The sequence below is a fragment of the Danio rerio genome, chromosome 20 (genome assembly GCF_052040795.2).
Source record: "Danio rerio strain M-AB ecotype USA chromosome 20, GRCz13ab, whole genome shotgun sequence".
Taxonomy (NCBI): domain Eukaryota; kingdom Metazoa; phylum Chordata; class Actinopteri; order Cypriniformes; family Danionidae; genus Danio; species Danio rerio.
This window is the reverse complement of record NC_141040.1, coordinates 23,038,979-23,056,752: the sequence shown is the minus strand read 5'-3', so window position 1 is coordinate 23,056,752 and position 17,774 is coordinate 23,038,979. Positions and strand designations below refer to the sequence as shown.

At 35.4% G+C, this 17,774-nt stretch overlaps 2 protein-coding genes and 1 long non-coding RNA gene across 10 annotated transcripts in view; 1 reads left to right on the top strand and 2 right to left on the bottom strand.

The window, feature by feature from the left end:
* On the bottom strand, positions 1-8,548 carry znf513a (zinc finger protein 513a). 3 transcript variants are annotated; one of them, NM_001309467.1, is made up of 5 exons: positions 8,331-8,548; positions 7,888-8,003; positions 3,760-3,894; positions 1,865-2,557; positions 1-1,787 (listed from the first exon to the last, which is right to left on the bottom strand). In NM_001309467.1, the coding sequence occupies exons 2-5, from the start codon at positions 7,925-7,927 to the stop codon at positions 1,009-1,011; spliced, it is 1,647 nt and encodes a 548-aa protein (NP_001296396.1). In that variant the 5' UTR covers positions 7,928-8,003; positions 8,331-8,548; the 3' UTR covers positions 1-1,008. The 3 variants fall into 3 exon arrangements, with proteins under 3 accessions (NP_001296396.1, XP_087153835.1, XP_087153834.1); XM_087297709.1 differs by having other exon boundaries at positions 2-1,787; positions 1,865-2,400; positions 8,331-8,500; XM_087297708.1 differs by lacking the exons at positions 3,760-3,894; positions 7,888-8,003; positions 8,331-8,548 and adding an exon at positions 2,875-3,179 and having other exon boundaries at positions 2-1,787.
* Positions 8,549-10,100: 1,552 nt separating this feature from the next.
* si:ch211-278j3.3 overlaps positions 10,101-17,774 on the top strand; it is a 48,890-nt gene continuing 41,216 nt past the window's right edge. For 5 of the 6 annotated variants that reach the window (XR_015517882.1, XR_015517881.1, XR_015517880.1 and 2 more), the window contains exons 1-2: positions 10,288-10,330; positions 16,947-17,315. Coding sequence is in view for 2 of the 6 variants with exons in the window: in XM_087297705.1 (XP_087153831.1) it covers positions 17,157-17,315 (159 nt within the window). In the remaining 4 variants the exon portion in view is untranslated. Of the gene's footprint in view, positions 10,331-16,946; positions 17,316-17,774 lie in introns of all 6 variants that reach the window. The other variant, NM_001443504.1, reaches the window with a different exon arrangement.
* On the bottom strand, positions 12,297-16,999 carry LOC147839136 (uncharacterized). Its single transcript, XR_015518338.1, has 2 exons — positions 16,865-16,999; positions 12,297-12,500 (listed from the first exon to the last, which is right to left on the bottom strand). It is a non-coding gene; the product is annotated as an uncharacterized LOC147839136 (long non-coding RNA).

The window sequence follows — 17,774 nt, the reverse complement described above, 5'->3', positions numbered from 1 at the left end:
AAAAGTTTCAACACAAATGGTTTTATTTGAGGATATTTAAGGCATTAATGAAACCACTGCATAACGAGAAAACACTCAAGCACCACACACCCTACAAGATTTCACCAATTCCAGTCATTTCTTGGCAACCTGAAGGTGTAACTGCATAATGGTGCCTATGGTTACTATCATCCTTCAGTATAGCTGTCAATGCCATGGGTGGCATATGCATGCCTAACATTCCTCAAAGAACAACTTAAAAAATAAATGCTTTATGTTCAGCATGACACGAATATCCACTACGCACCATTTTTCTTCAAGTAAACTCAGACAAATGGCATTTTCACAGTCAATAAGACACACACAACAATAAAAGGCAACACAATCGCCCCGACTTAGTGTGAGCAAAAACAAGATGATCGAAAATCACATCATAATGCTGAACTCCGAAGGCATTTTTGCCAGTAGGCTAGACAAATGATCAATCACATAAAACCTCAAAACAGTCAAACAAGGTAAACTCAAGTGCATGCAAAGTTGCGCCAGGCTTGAAGATTTTCCTATGGCAGTGGTGCTGTAGTGTGTATGGCACTGATAAATGAACCACAGTCAGGCTAAGGGTGCTCTTAGAGAGCTTTGGGTAACACAGACTGCCTTGTTCAAAGGCATTAATCAGAAGTGTCCAAACCTGTTCCTGGAGGGCCACCTTCCTCAGAGTGTAACTCTACACATCTCTCACAAACCTGCAGGAAGTTTCGAGTAATCCTAAACACCTTGATTAGCTGCTTCGGGTGTGTTTGTTTAGAGTCTGCAGGAAGGTTGGCTCTCCAGAAGTAGAACTGGACAACCCCGCATTAGGACATTCAGGTAATGTTCTTTAAATTTGTGCATGACTTCATGTAGCAGCTTATGGACAATTCCAAGAAGTGTCTAAAATAATTCTGGGCACAAAAGAAAAGAACAACAGCCAACAAAGCTTATGCTTGTTACAGTAAAATCTCATACGGACGGCAGTCTTGCAAAAAGAGGTTAAACCTCTTCGTCATCCTCCACCTCTTCCTCATTTCCAGGCAACGGCACTTTAACCCAGCCATCTCCAGCCAGGCTGTGCTTTTTCTGATGCCGTTTGTAGTTGTCCCAGTGTCCAGTGGTGTAGCCACACTCTTGGCACTTATGAGGCTTCTCGCCTGTGTGGCGCAGCATGTGCCGCTTCAGGTTCATGCTCTGGTTGCAGCTGTAGTTACAGATCGCACACTGAAAAGGTTTGGCGCCTGAATGCACCCGCTGGTGCCTCTTGAGATTAGCCAGGTTGCCACAGGCATAGTCACACAGGTGGCATTTGTAGGGCTTCTCGCCAGTGTGCACTCGATGGTGCCGCTTGAGGTTGTCAAAGTGCGCGGAGGCGTAGTCGCACTGCGGGCACTTGTATGGCTTCTCTCCACTGTGGGTTTTCATGTGGCGGGCCAGGTGGTTCGGGTAGTGTGTGAGGAAGGGGCAGGCAGCACAGGTGTAGACCTTGTCTCCTCGCTCAGCAGGGCATCCGTGTGTGTCCTTGGTCAGCATCTCCAGGGTGCACTTGGCACAGATCTGAGCTGAGGATCCGTCCTCGTCGTCTAAGGCCATGCCACACAATCGACAAGTGAAGGGGAAGAACATGGGGGGTAGTGCGGCAGGTTGAGAAGCAGCTTGTCCTGACTGCAACACCCCTGTTGATGTTTGCTGCGCGAGTCTGAGGCCATCAAAAGTCTGCAAGTAGTTGCCATCCCTTCCCATGTGGGGACGTGTGACAGACCTAACAGCGCCTGCAACTGAAGGATGTTGAATTACAACTCTGAAATGCTCTATAAAAACTTCTATCAAGAAGACAAAGCTGAATGTTGCTTACCTTCAGTGGGAGCAGGAACTGCTTCCTTTTCCTTCTGAGCTGCAGTAGAGTGGTTTAAACCATTGCCACTGACTGGTTGAGTGACACTCTGACCCGGGCCTATGGTTGCATGCATGCGCTGGTGCCTCTTCAGGTTCCCTAGGGAACTACAAGCAAATGTGCAAGTGTTGCACTTATAGGGCTTTTCCCCAGTGTGTATGCGCAAGTGCCTTTGCAGGTTCACTAGTTGTGCCGATGCGTAGGAGCACAGCGGACAGCCGTACGGCTTTTCGCCGTTGTGCGTCTTCATGTGCCTTTTAACATGATTAGTGTAGCGTGATGTGAACCCACAGAGCGTGCATGAGTGGAGCTTCAGGGAACCGTCCTCACCAGTCCCCTCATTCCCTCCCCCTCTAGACTCTGCTTGTAAGCCTAAGCCCGAGCAAAGCTTCCTGTCCACAATGCCTTCCACATTCCCTTTGCAGCAGCGCATGCAGTAGGGCCCCACTAAGTCCATGCCGGGTCCCAAGGGGTCTTCCAGGAGCTGACCACAGCCCCTGCAAGAAAGGTAAGAGGGAAAGGCAGACTCAGAAACCCTCTCTTCACGTTCGCTTTCGGTTGCGCGGAGGTCGTCAGCGTCACTCTCCATACTGAGTCGACTGAAGGGGGAGTTCTCCTCGTCTCCCAGGGGGAAGCCAGGCAGACTGATGTCAGCTGTACAGACCACAGCATTACATTATGCAGATGTATCGATATGTTTTCAGCAAACTGAAACTACTTTCAAATGCAACAGAATTTCAGCAATTTACTGCTTAAAAAAAAGGAGAAATTGTATTATGTAAATATGTAATAATAAATGAAGTATATACTAACACTATTATCTTAGTATTAATAGTTACTGACTATTAAAGACAATCACACAGACAAAAATCATTCAAATATATTTCTCCCAAGACCCTAATAAAACTTGACATTTCTCAACAAAATATTAACAGATTAAGTTCTACAGAAAATGTGCAATTTATACTTACACTAAGCCAGTGGATACAATTCTGAAAATAAACAAGTGGTACTCCAACAAAACGCAGAGCTACAGAGTTTCTGTGAAATTATGTTTTCCCTCTGCAAGCTCCGTCCTCGTGCACATGCAGTGTAGAAATGAGGCTGAAGTCTGAACGGGCCTTTATATCGCCCGTTTCAGAAACCCCAGGTGGATGATTACCCAGCCTAATGATAATGATGATGACTATAATGGTCCTGATGATGATGATGATGATGATGATGATGATGAGGGGAGATGATGATGATGATGATGATGACAACTATGATAAAAACCCTGAGAGGAGGAGATGATGATGATGATGATGATGATGATGACTATATGCCTTATTATAATCTGTCCTTGATGGTGATGACTGTCTTGATGACCCTTATATAATAGTAGTGGCACACTATTTTTTCCTGATTTGCCATTTTGATATGTTATGTTCTGTCAGAATGCCAAAACCAAAGAAATTTTCCAAGGCAGCAGGCTTCTTCCATCTGTACATGAAAGATCACACTGCTTGCTAACAGAAAGAAATGCAGCACGTTTGCATAATCATGTGAACATTCGAAGTGAGTTTCTGCAGTTAGTGTCCTTAATGTAATGTCCTACTGAGTATGGCTCCTCATGAATTCCAGCAATTAAGCAAACTAAGTTTTGAATCTTTGGGATTTGATAATGGCCATCATACAATAACAGTCCATAACTTTTTATACATGATTAATTTTTTTTTATTTTTTTCAATTACTGTGAAGACCTGTGCTGTTTTCAAAATCAGAACTGACGAGTTTCATGGCATAAACACAGATTAAGTAATTGATGACAGGAACATTTCAATAACAAGCTTAGATTGTAAACTTGCATATCTCACCTGAGAACTTTTCAAGGCCTATGATCTTTTGGTCATTGTCAGGATCTGAGAACTCGAGTTCTTGTCCCAGGAGAAAATCGCTCTCAAAAGTAAGGTTTGTTGGACGTACAGTGCCTACACCATCTTCAGAATCCACTGAAAGCAAAGGGTCATAGTTAAATACTTCAGCAATGGTGTCTGTTGTAGAAAAGAAGAAGATCTCCATACTGCTTTTCACATTTAACCCTAGTTTCACATTTAACAATGCTTAACCATGAGTAGGCATCTGTCGGTCTGGTATCAAGTATGTAGTGTGATTTACATGATATACTCTATTATCATATTGACCTAAGCTGCAAAAAAGGCTACTTTGTATATTTCTTTATTGCATTTAAATGTTAGAAAAAACCAAATGTTTAAACAAATTAAGTAGCAAAATGATGATAAAATACAGTAAGTAACATTTTAATGTCTCATTAGTAAACATCAGCTATTGCATTAAAATCAAAAGTGAGAAATAGCCACATTGTTAAAGTTAATTAAAAAACACTACAGAATGTTAATAAGTTATTAACTTAATTTGCATGACATAAGATTAATAAATGCTTTTCTAGTCATTACATTAACTTTAGCTAAATCAAATAAACTTATTGTACAAGAGGCATATAAATAGCCGTAGGCCACATTAAAATGTAAAAATGTTAATGTTTGAAGCAGCCACTGCCAACACAACACTCTGAATATTATTACAATCTAAAAGTTTAAATGATAAATTGTTATTCATGGTATTTTGAAGTGCCATGATACCATTGATGCATTTTCAATATATTTTGCATTACTCAATATTCACATGTCTATCCCTAGGTCAATCTAAACCTTATTCTGGGACATCTTGATCCATGATTCACAAGGGTTTTTATAGACTAACGTTTCACACATACTTTGCTAAACCATAGGTTAACAAACTTTTTTTTTGCCTAGTCATAATGTTAGTGCCATTGGACAAGTACAACATGTAGCCTGTTTAAAATAATGGCTCTAGTGATGCTCTTTCTCATAATATAAATGTATGTAGCAGGCTGGCAGGTTTTTCCTGACCCTCTACAACGTGACTGTCCACAGCATGTGAATAGGCAAACAATTAGCTGTCAGTTGTAAGGCATTGAGCCGTAACGTTTATTAATTTAATACTACATTTCATTTTATTACCAGTCACAATGGTTAACACAAACAAAGTGATGTTACTCCAAAACTGGGTTTCTTTATCTCAGGTAAATGATAACCTGGGCTTAAGCACAGTCTGATGTTTGCCATTTCTGTGTTTATCTGAGCGTTGTCATGTCATGACAAGTCATGTTAAGGGAACACTTCACTTTTTTGGAAACAGACTGATTTTAAAACTCTCCTAGAGTTAAACAATTGAGTTTTACCATTTTTTAATCCATTCAGCTGATCTACTGGGCTGGCGGGAGCACTTTTAGCTTAGCTTAGCATAAATCATTGAATCGGATTAGACCGTTAGCATCTTGCTCAACAATGACCAAAAAATTTAGATGATATCCCATTTAAAACTTCATTCTTCTGTAGTATCACTGTGTAAAATATGTGGAAAGTTAAGATGAAAGGTTCTAGGCTAATATGGTGGGAACTATACTCTCATTTTGACATAATAATCAAAGGATTTTGCTGCCATACCATGACTAGCAGGCATAATGATATTATGCAGCACAGTTACCTAGCTGTGGACTATTTTCAAGCATTATATTCAATACTAATGAACTAATCTAATTCTATCATTTATGCGAAGCTAAAGTAAGCTAAAAGTGCTCTTTAATAGTTTTAAAATGAAAATGTTAATTTTATGATCATAATATTACTAATGAAACTTTAAAGTTTGTTGTAATATTATTCTTATCCAGTGCTATTTAAAACATTTTTATTTAGTTAAAGTACAAATAAAGCCATATGACTTAGCTCACATTGCTAGTTTTGTGGTGAACAATTCATCTCTGCATGTCATTTAAGAAAAAAACAATGTTTGGCCTTCTAATCTCTAATTGAAATCTGAAAATGTGTAGCAGTTTTGCTCTGGTTGTGTGTCTTTGTTTTTTTATTCAGTAAAATTGTCAGATTACCTATGTTTTAAGAATTGGGCGTGGCTAACATTTAACCACACCCCTTTAACTGTCAGCTTTGACAACAAACAGAAATGGTGAAAAGGAGGAGTCTATTAAGTTGTACCAACTCTTCTAAAACCCATTTCCCCATCTTTCTGAATGCTACATCCATTCAGCTAGCAGAAGAAAAAACAAGCTAAGCCTACTGTTTTCTCATTTAATATTTCACAATAGGAAAAAAAAAAGTTTCTGGTTGATGTGGACGTAAAATAAAAAAGTTAAGTGAAAGTATTTTAAGTCATGCATAGCTCATAGCACTGAGAAGTTTCCTAAAAGACAAACTGTGTTCTACATTTATTATTGAAACAAAATAAACAAGAATAACCGGCACACCACCTCATGGGATTATGTGCATTTATAACAATCATCATATGAGCTAATAACAAGTCATTAAAATAAATATAATAATTATAGAACCGAATGTATCTGCAAGTATATGCACTTAAAAACGTTATAAATATAATATATACCTAGTCTGTAAAGTCCATCAAGTCACAGTTTATGTCCTGTTAATAGATTTCAACAGCATATCTGTTTCTGAATAAGATTATCTATGATGACACTTTTTTTTTTTACTTTTTGCATAATTTGACAAAATTATAGCATAACTTGAAATTTAATAACATAATTTGCTATATTTATCTTAATTTTGTTGTCTCAAATTAGTGTCAGCTATTTTAATAGGTCCTCCCAGTGCTTGGTAGAATTGCTGATCATGATGGAAAGACACCACAAGTGTGAGTTTAGATATGCTCCCACATTTTATAGTGGGTTCTCATATTTTGAAGCTCATTATGCAGTACTGATAGTCTAGCTTTGCTATGATTGTACTGCCATCTACTGGGTGAGATTGAAAATAGTGAAACTTATTTTTTCTTTTTTCATACAGGAAGGGTTAATAGTGAATCAACCAATGTTTCAGAAGCAGGTTACATTTAACAAGTAAGTAAAGAGAATCAAGTCATATATTTAGTCATTAAAATATTACTCCGAATGTCTAGATATACATGTCAATATATAATTAACCTCCTGAATTTCTAGATGTTCATAATCTGACACAAACACTAATTTCTAGTTTTGTTTGCCACATTATATTTTTTAAGATGGTGTATGCACATTATTAACAGAAGTATATCTTATACATCACAGCATATGTGCCGTAATAATGTACTACTAAGCTTGTTATCCAACTAAAATCAAGTTCAAAATCAAAACAAAACAGAAGTAGTGAATTTAGAGAGGAAAATTGTAGAAACTTAAACCATCTTGTTTTTTGAAGAAAATGATTCTGTTGATCAAGGCGGCATTTATTAAATGTAAAAAATGTTAAATACTTATTTATTAAATATTTAATTATTACTTAATGTATTTAATTTCAAATAAAATTGTTAGTCCAGTCGTTATAGCTAATACTACTGCTACTGATAATAATTAATATTAGAGTGATTTCTGAATGATCGTGTGGCTCTGATGACTGGAGAAATAAAGCTGAAAATTCATTTTGAAATTCACTGGAATAAATGATTAAATTAAATGATAAACTACCTTTGAACAGTTGTTTTATAGTGCAATAACATTTCATTTCATAACATTTTAAGTATTTTTTATAAAAAACAAATTTAGCCTTGGTGAGCAGGAGAAGCTTATTTTAATACATTTAAAAATCAAACTGACCCCAAACCTTTGATCGGTAGTCTATATTGAATACTTTACTATGCTTAAAATTAGTTTATTATTATTATTATCATCATTATTAATGTATAGTCCTTGAAACTGTGACACACAAGTGCTAACATCCAAATGATACCGGACAGACTTGGATGAATTAATTCAGGGAGTACATGACTGTTTTAATAATAAAACAAGACCATTTTCTATAATTTTCCCTCTAAATATAAATAACAACCTAATCAAAACACAAGTAAACAGAATGAATCGCTCTGCTGTCAGTATTACTCAAAAAGCAGCTTACATTTGACAGGTTGTGGATTCTGCTGTTTTCTTCTTGGCATCTTCCAGACAGCCTTTTATATGTGCAACCTCCTCTGGATTCCCTCGCGAAACAATCAACTCATTCTCCAAAGTAGCCTTTATAAGCGTTAAAATAACACATTACTGACACAAACATAAACGCAGCCCATATAACCTTTACAAACACACGCAGCACGTACAGGCTAACATGCTAATCTCAGACTGTTGTTTAAAATAAATAAAACTGGCGTCATTTACAGCGAATAAAGGGGATTTTAAACTCAGTGCGACTGAAAAAAGCTCAGTTTTTGTGTTGCACACGTACTGAACTGCAGAACTCATTTCGCCCTACCTGCGTGTTTATTTAGTCGACATTTAACGCAAAAATCTAAACACTGAACTCCTGCTATATATTGTCAAGCTCAGCAGATGTCAGAAATATACCTGCTCTTTCTGCCCAACGCGTCAAATAACAGCAGCCGTCGAGGAGAAACCGCGGCGTCTGACGGAGCGCTACTGCTCACGGTCCGCCATTCCATAACACAGCCACCACAAAGAAAGGCAATTAATGCTCTTTTTTCACAACTTAATTGATTTCCAAATTGCCATTGTATACATTTTCTTCCGCAACGTTGCGTATATCCGTTTCCTCGACTACGCGTTTCCGGGTACGTTGCCGTCGTCGTCCTATTTTTAAAGTTCTCTTTTTATGGAAGGTTTCTGCGATAATGTGCCTAAAAATAAAGGTCTTATAGTAGACTTGTGAGATTTATATTATATTATATTATATTATATTATATTATATTATATTATATTATATTATATTATATTATATAGCCAGTTTTCTTTCTAAAATATTCCAGTCGTAGTAAAACAATTAAAGTAAAACATATGTTAATATATTATATGTAGACTTTAGAGTTTATAATTTTTTAGTTGTTAATGTGTTATAGCAATACTGAATTAATAATTATATATTTATTATATAAATAATGATATAATAATAATATAAGTTCATTCTGTTTTCGTACGTTTTCTTTGGGTTGTTGCTTATATTTAGAGGAAAAATCGTAGAAAAATTGTCTTGTTTTATTATTAAATATTATTATTATTATTATTAGTAGTAGTAGTAGTAGTAGTAGTAGTATAGTTCTCTTTTTAGTACCAAAAAATAAAAACAAACCTTTTGTTAGATTTGTGAATATTATATTATATTATATTATATTATATTATATTATATTATATTATATTATATTATATTATATTATATTATATAGCTTGTTTTCTTTCTAAAATATTCCAGTCGTATTAAAACAATATGCTAATATATCATATGTAGACCTTAATTTTATTTTATTTTTTTATCTGTCGTTAATTACTGCAAAGTAATATAATAGTAATAATAATACACATATGTTATGTATTACAGCAATACTTATTACAGTATTACATTATAATTACAGTTGTAAAAATATTTTTTAGGTAATTATTCTCAAATTACAGTTATACTGTTTACTTGCACATGTACATTGCATATATTACATTATGTACGATATTGCATCATGTAATAATATACGATTGTTTAAAAACAGTAATGTTGGTTCTCAAAATCTTATTAATAAATAGATATATCTGCTGAATCACTGAACAGACACAACAATATATATATATATATATATATATATATATATATATATATATATATATATATATATATATATATATATATATATATATATATATATATATATATATATATATATATATATATATATATATATATATATATATATATATATTTAAGCACTAAGCATAGCCATAAAAACATTTGCCATTGATCTGCAAACTACTGATCACATATCTCCCCAATTAAAAATAAATAAAAATTTTGTAATTTAAATAATTTATTTGATAAAACAAAAATGTGCAATTTTTTCATTCATGAAAACACCAGTATTGTTACCTTGCGGGGTTATACGTATTAAATAAAGTTTATTGTGTTTAATAGTTCGCTTATATATGTAATAATTCTTCAAAATTCTTCAAAACGAAGTTACATTTTACAGGTCTTGCAGTAGTCGTGTTCAGAGGCAGAGACCGCTGTCAGCTCCGGTTTCATTAGCAGATGGCCTGATGTTACTGAATGAACTAGTGTGACTGCACGTCATCCATCGATTCAGTTCGCCGCAGTAGAAGGGGCTCGGCTCTCCCGGCACAACCTCTCAAACAGCGGTGCGCAAAGGAGGAAACCTCGGGGTTCTGGGGGGATCCTCGCCAACGTCATGCGGCGATTCTCGGACCACCGGCTCCAGAACACCGCTCAAAGTCACGCATACAAACGACGTTTTACAGCAGTGGGCGGAGCCGCGGGAGACTGCGCGTCCTCAGCCGCTCGGTGGGCGGAGCCAAATGATGGAGCTGAGCTGATAACGCACTGAGCGGAGGTAAGAGCCTGATTTCATTTAATTATTCTGCGAAATGTTTTGGCCACAAGATGATTTTATATGCCTGTTTCTCAACACCACGCGCTGCATTGAAGCAAGAAAGTGTATTATTTAGCAGGAGTGAACGGTAACACATAATAACCTTGCCACTCCCTGCAGTGCTGTGATGCCCTGGTCAGACCTTCTGATTAATTATGACCAATTCTGTTCGTAGACCACGAATTTTGAAGTATTACATTTAAAGCGGCCTAATAGACATGTTATACAATATTCGAGAAGCTTTCCGTAGTGCATGTGTTTCTGTACGTGAGTGCATGTAATGTAAATATTTTACTGTATTATTAAAGTAACAGTTGGTGTAAGTGTCGTAACACCGATGCGCTCTTGGCCCAAATATGGAGGTGTGTCCTCAAATAACGTCCTGAACGGCATTGCCACGAAGCTTTCCTGGTGAGAGTAATTATTCAGTGTTTTAATGAGGTCCTTCCCTCTTCATAGGAGCCTGATTTAACTGTTAACACAGCGTTGCGTTGGTGTTTTGATATTTTTGGTTTGGCAAGTTGTTGCTTAACTTTGCTTAAAGGGATAGTTCACCCAAACACGAGAATTGCTCTTGTTTTACTCACCATCAGGACATCTGGGATTTAGGGGACTTTTTTCTTCTTCAGTAGAACAATAAAGTAGATTTGTAACTGAAACTGTGGCCATTTTGGAGTCTTAAAATGCAAGACAATGGCTAACAGCACTTTGAGAGCCAAACAAATGAAATAAATACAAGTAAAACTTAAAATTAAAGGGATAGTTCACCCCAAAATGTACATTTTGTAATTATTTACTCACCTTTAATTTATTCCAGATCTTTTTGAGTTTCTTTGTTCTGCTAAACACAAAAGAAGATATTTTGAAGAAAGCTAGAAACCTGTAACCACCGACTCCCAAAGGATTTGTTTTTCCTATTATGGAAGCTTTCAGTTTTCTTCAAAATCTCTTATTTTATGTTTAACAGAAAAAAGAGAAACTCTTAATGGTTTAAAACCACATAAGGGTGAGTAAGCAGTGAGTAAATGTTCATTTTTGGGGTAAACTATCCCTTTACTGACTCCTGGCCAGTGTGCGAATTATACATTGACAATCAGGGGGCAACTTTTTCTGTAATGTTACTGTAGTTTGTGTAATACAAGCTTCAGTCATTTACGTATTTTTTTATCTAAACTATTAATATAATGTATTTAAGTGTCAGGGTTTTGAGGGATATTTAGTGTCTACTCTTAGTCACCTACAATATCGTCTGATTACTTTTTTCAGAGGTTACTGTAGGTCAAACTATACAAACCGGGCATCTATTTTTACTGTATTTTAGACTATATGTTGATACCAACACCAATTTACCTAAAAGTGTCTTGTGAACACTTACAATGTCTATCGGTGCTCTAGATCTGCCAGTTTCAGACTGTTGAAGGATTTTTTCCTGCATTATGGATTTACAGTGGTATTAGCCATTAAAGGGGTGGTTAAATGCATATTTATATTATCTGCTATTTTAATCATTTACATTATTATTTAAATTATAAAACCATTTCTCACTATTAAAGGGCTGATCCCTCCATACATCTTGTTTTGACGTCCTTTAGGGGTGGTCAAGCCATAATCTGGGGGGTCATCCCCCCCTGTAATTCACACCCTGCTCCTGGCTATACATTGAGCTCTTATAAAAATAAATGTTCAAATGAACAATAAAACACACTCATCCTTCCTCTCTGTTTTAATAATAAAAAAAATTGTGAAAAAAATGTCATTTTGTAACTTAAAGCTTTGTCACCAGACTGTCATGTATGGATCATCAGTCTCATCAGTAGCTATATTTTTTAGCCTGAATCTGTTTGGTTTAAATCACATTTGTGAAATAAATCACAAATGACCATATTTCAGGTAAAAAAAAAAAACTAAGATGAATAAACAACATCAATTTTTAATTTTTTGGATGAACTATCCCTTTAATGTGGTTAAACAAGAAAGTTGTTGAGTGCATGTCCAGGAATAGTCCAGGGAACCGAGAGAAAGAAAACAGTCCAAAGCCAATCCAAAGATCTCAGCCACAGGATTTCGCTTTATGGCCAGAGAAGCTACAAAACACATTTGAGCTTTGTCTCCTCATCGAGGCCCACTGGTACTGCAAATATGCATGATAGAAGTGTTATTTTACATGTATATAATAGGGTAGCATAGCATTATGAGTATTATTATAGTATAATCAGCCACATTGCCTGGCTATTAGAAGTCATTTTAAAGCAGAATGTCTAAATGCATGCTATAATAATTTTTAATGCATCATGATATGTATAAAAAAAGCCTTGGATGCCAGATATAACCCTTCCTTCACGCTTCATGCTCAGTCCATTGTGTTTTAAGACCCGGCCTGTCACTGTGTTGAATGGCCTTGATATTATAAGTCTGTCCTGTTCATTGGTTTCTGCTCTCTTGAATGATGGATCAGTCAAAAGCAAAACCCTCAAGTTAATTATGTAATGCTGCCAGAGGGGCTGATCTAGCTTTTTTCAGATCAGAATATTGATCTAGTAGTTCTTGATTTTCTTTTCTGACTATTGGTTTCGTTATGCATTGAACAGAATCACACTGTGCTTGAGATTGCTTTGAAAAGGGTTAAGTGCAAAAAAAGTTGTTATTTTTAAGACCCTATACCAGAAAAAGAATAGATTTTCTGCAATGATCATTCCACCGTGTATCTAATGGCTATATAAACTAAAGTAATATATAATCTAATTTAAAATAGGGCTGGGCAATTAATCAAAAATCGACATTCAGAACCTATAATCGATTTTTTTACTAGTAAATTTTTTTCCAATCGCTTTCCCTACCGCGTGGGGAGTCACGTGACACCGCTCTGTTTACACTTCTGCGTTGAGCACAGCATATGGTTTGGCGCAGCCTTCATGCGTTCGCATACCCCTCTCGCCATTACTGACACCGACGCTGACCTCTCAAAAATGTAACGACGCATAGAACAAGCTCTGTGATTGGTCGGCTTGCGAGTGTAGGTGGTGTGGAGAGGGAATTTTACAGTTTGTGCTGTAATTTTTAATTAAATAAATTACAAAACATTTAAAATCATACTGACCCCAAACTTTTAACCGGTATATGTATGTATGTATGTATGTATGTGTTTTATGTGTGTGTGTGTGTGTGTGTGTGTGTGTGTGTGTGTGTTATGTTGAAATATCATTAAGATATTTTTACATGTTCAGTTTGCATACATTTTAGTTGATTTTATTCATGTGTTCATTTTAGTCATTTTGTTATGTGCTTTTGTCATTTTTAGTAGTTTATTTTATTTCAATTTAGTTTTAATATTTTGGTTTTGATTTTAGTGATTTAAGTGTTTAAGTTAATTTCGTTTCAATTAAATATTATAGATATAAATCATGCGCATGAGTTGATATTATCTTGATTTGTGCTGACAAGAAACTAAGAATTATGATGACATTTTTCAAATGACTCACGATAATCATAATTTGATTTAACTGATCATATTTGAGAAAAAGCGAAAAGGGCATTTGCCAGGACTAAAATGAAATATAAATGAATTACTTAGTAATATCAGTGATAATATTTTGAAACTATGTCTGTTCCGTTTTAAATGCTTTTCTTGAGTGTTAACTAATGTGCTGTCTTCAGTGTGCATCAGTGTCCATCTTCATATCTGCCTCTCCACAAAAGAAATATAGCATTAAAAATTAAAGATAACCCCCCCATCTCCCATCCCCCACATCACATCCTCTGAACCCCTCCATAAGGCGAAAGACATGTGTCTGGCATCTCCTACTGCACTGACTGTTGATACGAGTGTAACAGCATGTGGTCGAGTTAGGAGATTCATTTCACATGATCGTATATCAAGATCTCTCATTCCTCGAGCTGCTTCACTCATAGCCTTTAATAAGCGTCTGACAGTGAAAGTGTGCAGGTATCACAGCATGTGGGTGGATACTGTATAATATGATGATATATACCATATGGACAAAATATTGGTCTATCATTTCATATTATGCTCTATAGTTTATTTCAAGGTGTCGCAAAATGCATTGTTTAAGCAGTAAGGCTTTTACATAATTTATACAAGTGTAATATTACAAAGCATTGTGTGGTTCCAGACAGAATTATGAATAACAGCATTTGCTATCTCGAAAGTATAATGTTTACATTTTGCATTTTATTTAGCAATTAATTTTATTTGTTGGAGCTGAAATCATTAGTTTTTTTACATAAATGTTTTATATTTATTTAATATTTATTTATTTATTTCTACATTCAGTTTTTAAAGATTTATTTTTGCCCTTGGATTGGACAGTATTTCAGACAGGAAGCAAAGTGGGAGAGAGAGAGGGGGGTAAGGATGGGAAATACCCTCGAGCCGGGATTCGAACTTGGGACGCCCTGAAGTGTTACTGCACCATGTGTCAGTGCACTAACCACTAGGCTACTGCGTCGATGTTCTAAATAATAAATAGTTCTTTAGCCCCCCTGTTTATTTTTTTTCTCAATTTCTGTTTAGCAGAGATTTTTTTCAACACATTTATAAACATAACAATTTTAATAACTTATTTCTAATAACTGATTTATTTTATCTTTGCCATGATGACAGTAAATAATATTTTACTAGACATTTTTCAAGACACTTCTATACAGCTTAAAGTGACATTTAAAGGCTTAACTAGGTTAATTAGGTTAACTAGGCAGGTTAGGGTAATTAGGCACGTTATTGTATAACAATGGTTTGTTTTGTAATATATAGCTTAAAGGGGCTAATAATTTTGACCTTAAAATGGGTAATAAAAATTAAAACTACTTTTATTCTAGCCGAAATAAAACAAATAAGAATTTCTCCCGAAGAAAATGTACTATTAATTGATTGTATTTACAGAAAAGTTCTATATCAGTATAAGGATATGAGATGACTTATGTTGCGATATGAGATTTTTGTCATAAGGCCCATGCCTAGTGGATACAGTTTACATGAAACACGTCTGGCTTGAAGTTGAGAGACAAGATTTAAGATGGTCTTTAACGTTAAAGGTTTTATAAAGTCTTCACTAGGTCAATGATATGAGGCTGTTTTTTATTTTATAAATTATTTTAATTGCAATTCTTGCATACATTGACTTGAATACACTTCTTTTATGATCCACTTGTTTTTAATTTCTGATTTAGGTTGTAAAATGTCAAGGGGTACGACACATCATGAGGGAATGAACCAATTTTTTAAATTTGTAATATATATTTACAAATTATGTAATATATAAATAATATATGTTGGAAATTACAAATAAATACATATATTTTTATTCAGAAAGACACAACGTTGATAAAAAAGCCAAGACAAAAAAGTAAAGACAAATTGTTGCAGAAAAGCAGAACTTATTTAACATCAGTAATGCTATACCTTTTCTCTGATCTACATATTTTTAATTTTTGCTGTAGTTCATGTTGTTCATGCATTAATTATAGTAGTAAATGTTTTTTTGAGCAGTAAATCAGCATATTACATTGATTTCTTTTTCTTAAACATTAAAAATTATTTGAACCATTAATAACTGTCGCCCCACTTTTTGTTCAACTTTAATGATTACCAATCTTCAACACTTTGGTGCACAGATTTAAGCTTGACCTCATTTTCAAGAAGACAAATTGTAGCTGAAGTGAAAAATGTCCAAAAAGGTAAATAAAACAAAATGTAAGTGATTTCATGTCTATGAAAATAATAAATATATAAGTTATTATAATACATAAAGTAAAAGTGCCTAAAAGTGAAAGAAATTCAAAGCTAAATATCTTAAATTATATTTCAAATTTAAAGTCGAGATCTCAATAAAATGAGCTTTCAGTAAGATTTGTTTGGCAGCAGTACCAAACATTACCACGAGATCACATTTCAGTTTCTCCAATGTTTTGAGGAAAATTACCTGTATTTTTTCATAGTTCTGACAATATTTGTAAAGTCAACATACAATTCTAAAGTAGTATGGGCAGTTTGGTGGTTTATGATTTGAACTTAGCTCTTAAAACATATAAAAATGGGGATTGCTGTAGCAAAGTAATGCTTTACAATTCTGATGTGTTTCCTTGTTTAAATTAATAAATAACTGTTGCTCGGTATCAAAAGTACTAAAACAGAGACATATTAATCTTTTAAATGATATATAGACCTATTTCAAATAGGTCCCATAAGGTGTAGGGTGACAGTAAATGTGTTTTAGTCTATTACTCACTGAATGTAACAAAAGAAAAACAACGAACAGTGATAAAATATGTATTCAGAAGTCTTAGACCTTTTCAACGATCTATAATTGGTCATGATTAGATTCAGATTTAATCACAAAAAAAGTGATGTAAACCTAAGCATCTGTGGCGGGACGGTGACAGTTAATGGGTTGTTTATGTTTATAATATTTAACACAGGACTGCAACAATATAACTGTGGTCAATCTAATTGAAAAATTATTCAAACTAAATATTTACCTCAAAAGACCTTTTTGAATATGCATCAACTTCACTTCACAATCCTCTGATGTTGTTTGTGCATGGCTTTGCCTTTTTCCAGGGATGAACATTTGTGGTGTGTTTGGAAAACTGAACTGAGAAGAAAACAATGATGACCTCGATCAGGCAACGCTGCTGTGGACGATTTTCCTTCCTCCTCACAATGGTCTCTTTGCCAGTGTTCAGACCATAAGCAACAAACAGAGACACGCAGACAAAAGGGGCTCGATCCGCTCATGCTGGTTTTGGCTGGACTGTCCAGCTCTGTACAATGAAGAGACCCAAGCAGCAGTCGCAGGCCCTCAGTTTCCTCAGCTTCTTCAGCCGAAAGCCTAAATCTGACCCTAGGATCGAGAAGCCCACCGGGACTCTGAACAAGGAGGAAGTGGCCATTACTCTCACGCCCAGTGAACATGAGCATGTGGAGCAAGTAAGATGGCATTTATTCTCTGTGCATCTGTAAACTGAACTTATGTTTCGGTTTAAAGCTCTGTAGGCTGTTGCTGCGCTGATTCATTTCACCTGGGACAAAATTGATCATCTCAATTAGGCATAGGCCGGTATAAGATTCTGGTGGTATGATAACCTTGGATAAAAATTTCACGGTTTGACGGTATTGTGATTACTGCCCTAAATTATGTTGAGTAAAAAACTAAAACTTAATTCCCTTTGAACTCAATATATTTTATTTTGAGAAATATTTATAATATTTTGGAGCAGTATACATGTCAGGCTAAATCAGGGGTCACCAATCTCGTTCCTGGAGGTCCGGTGCCCTGCAGGGTTTAGCTCCAACTGGCCTGGGGGTTTCAAGTATACCTAGTAAGACCTTGATTAGCTTGTTCAGGTGTGTTTGATTAGGGTTGAAGCTAAAATCTGCAGGACACAT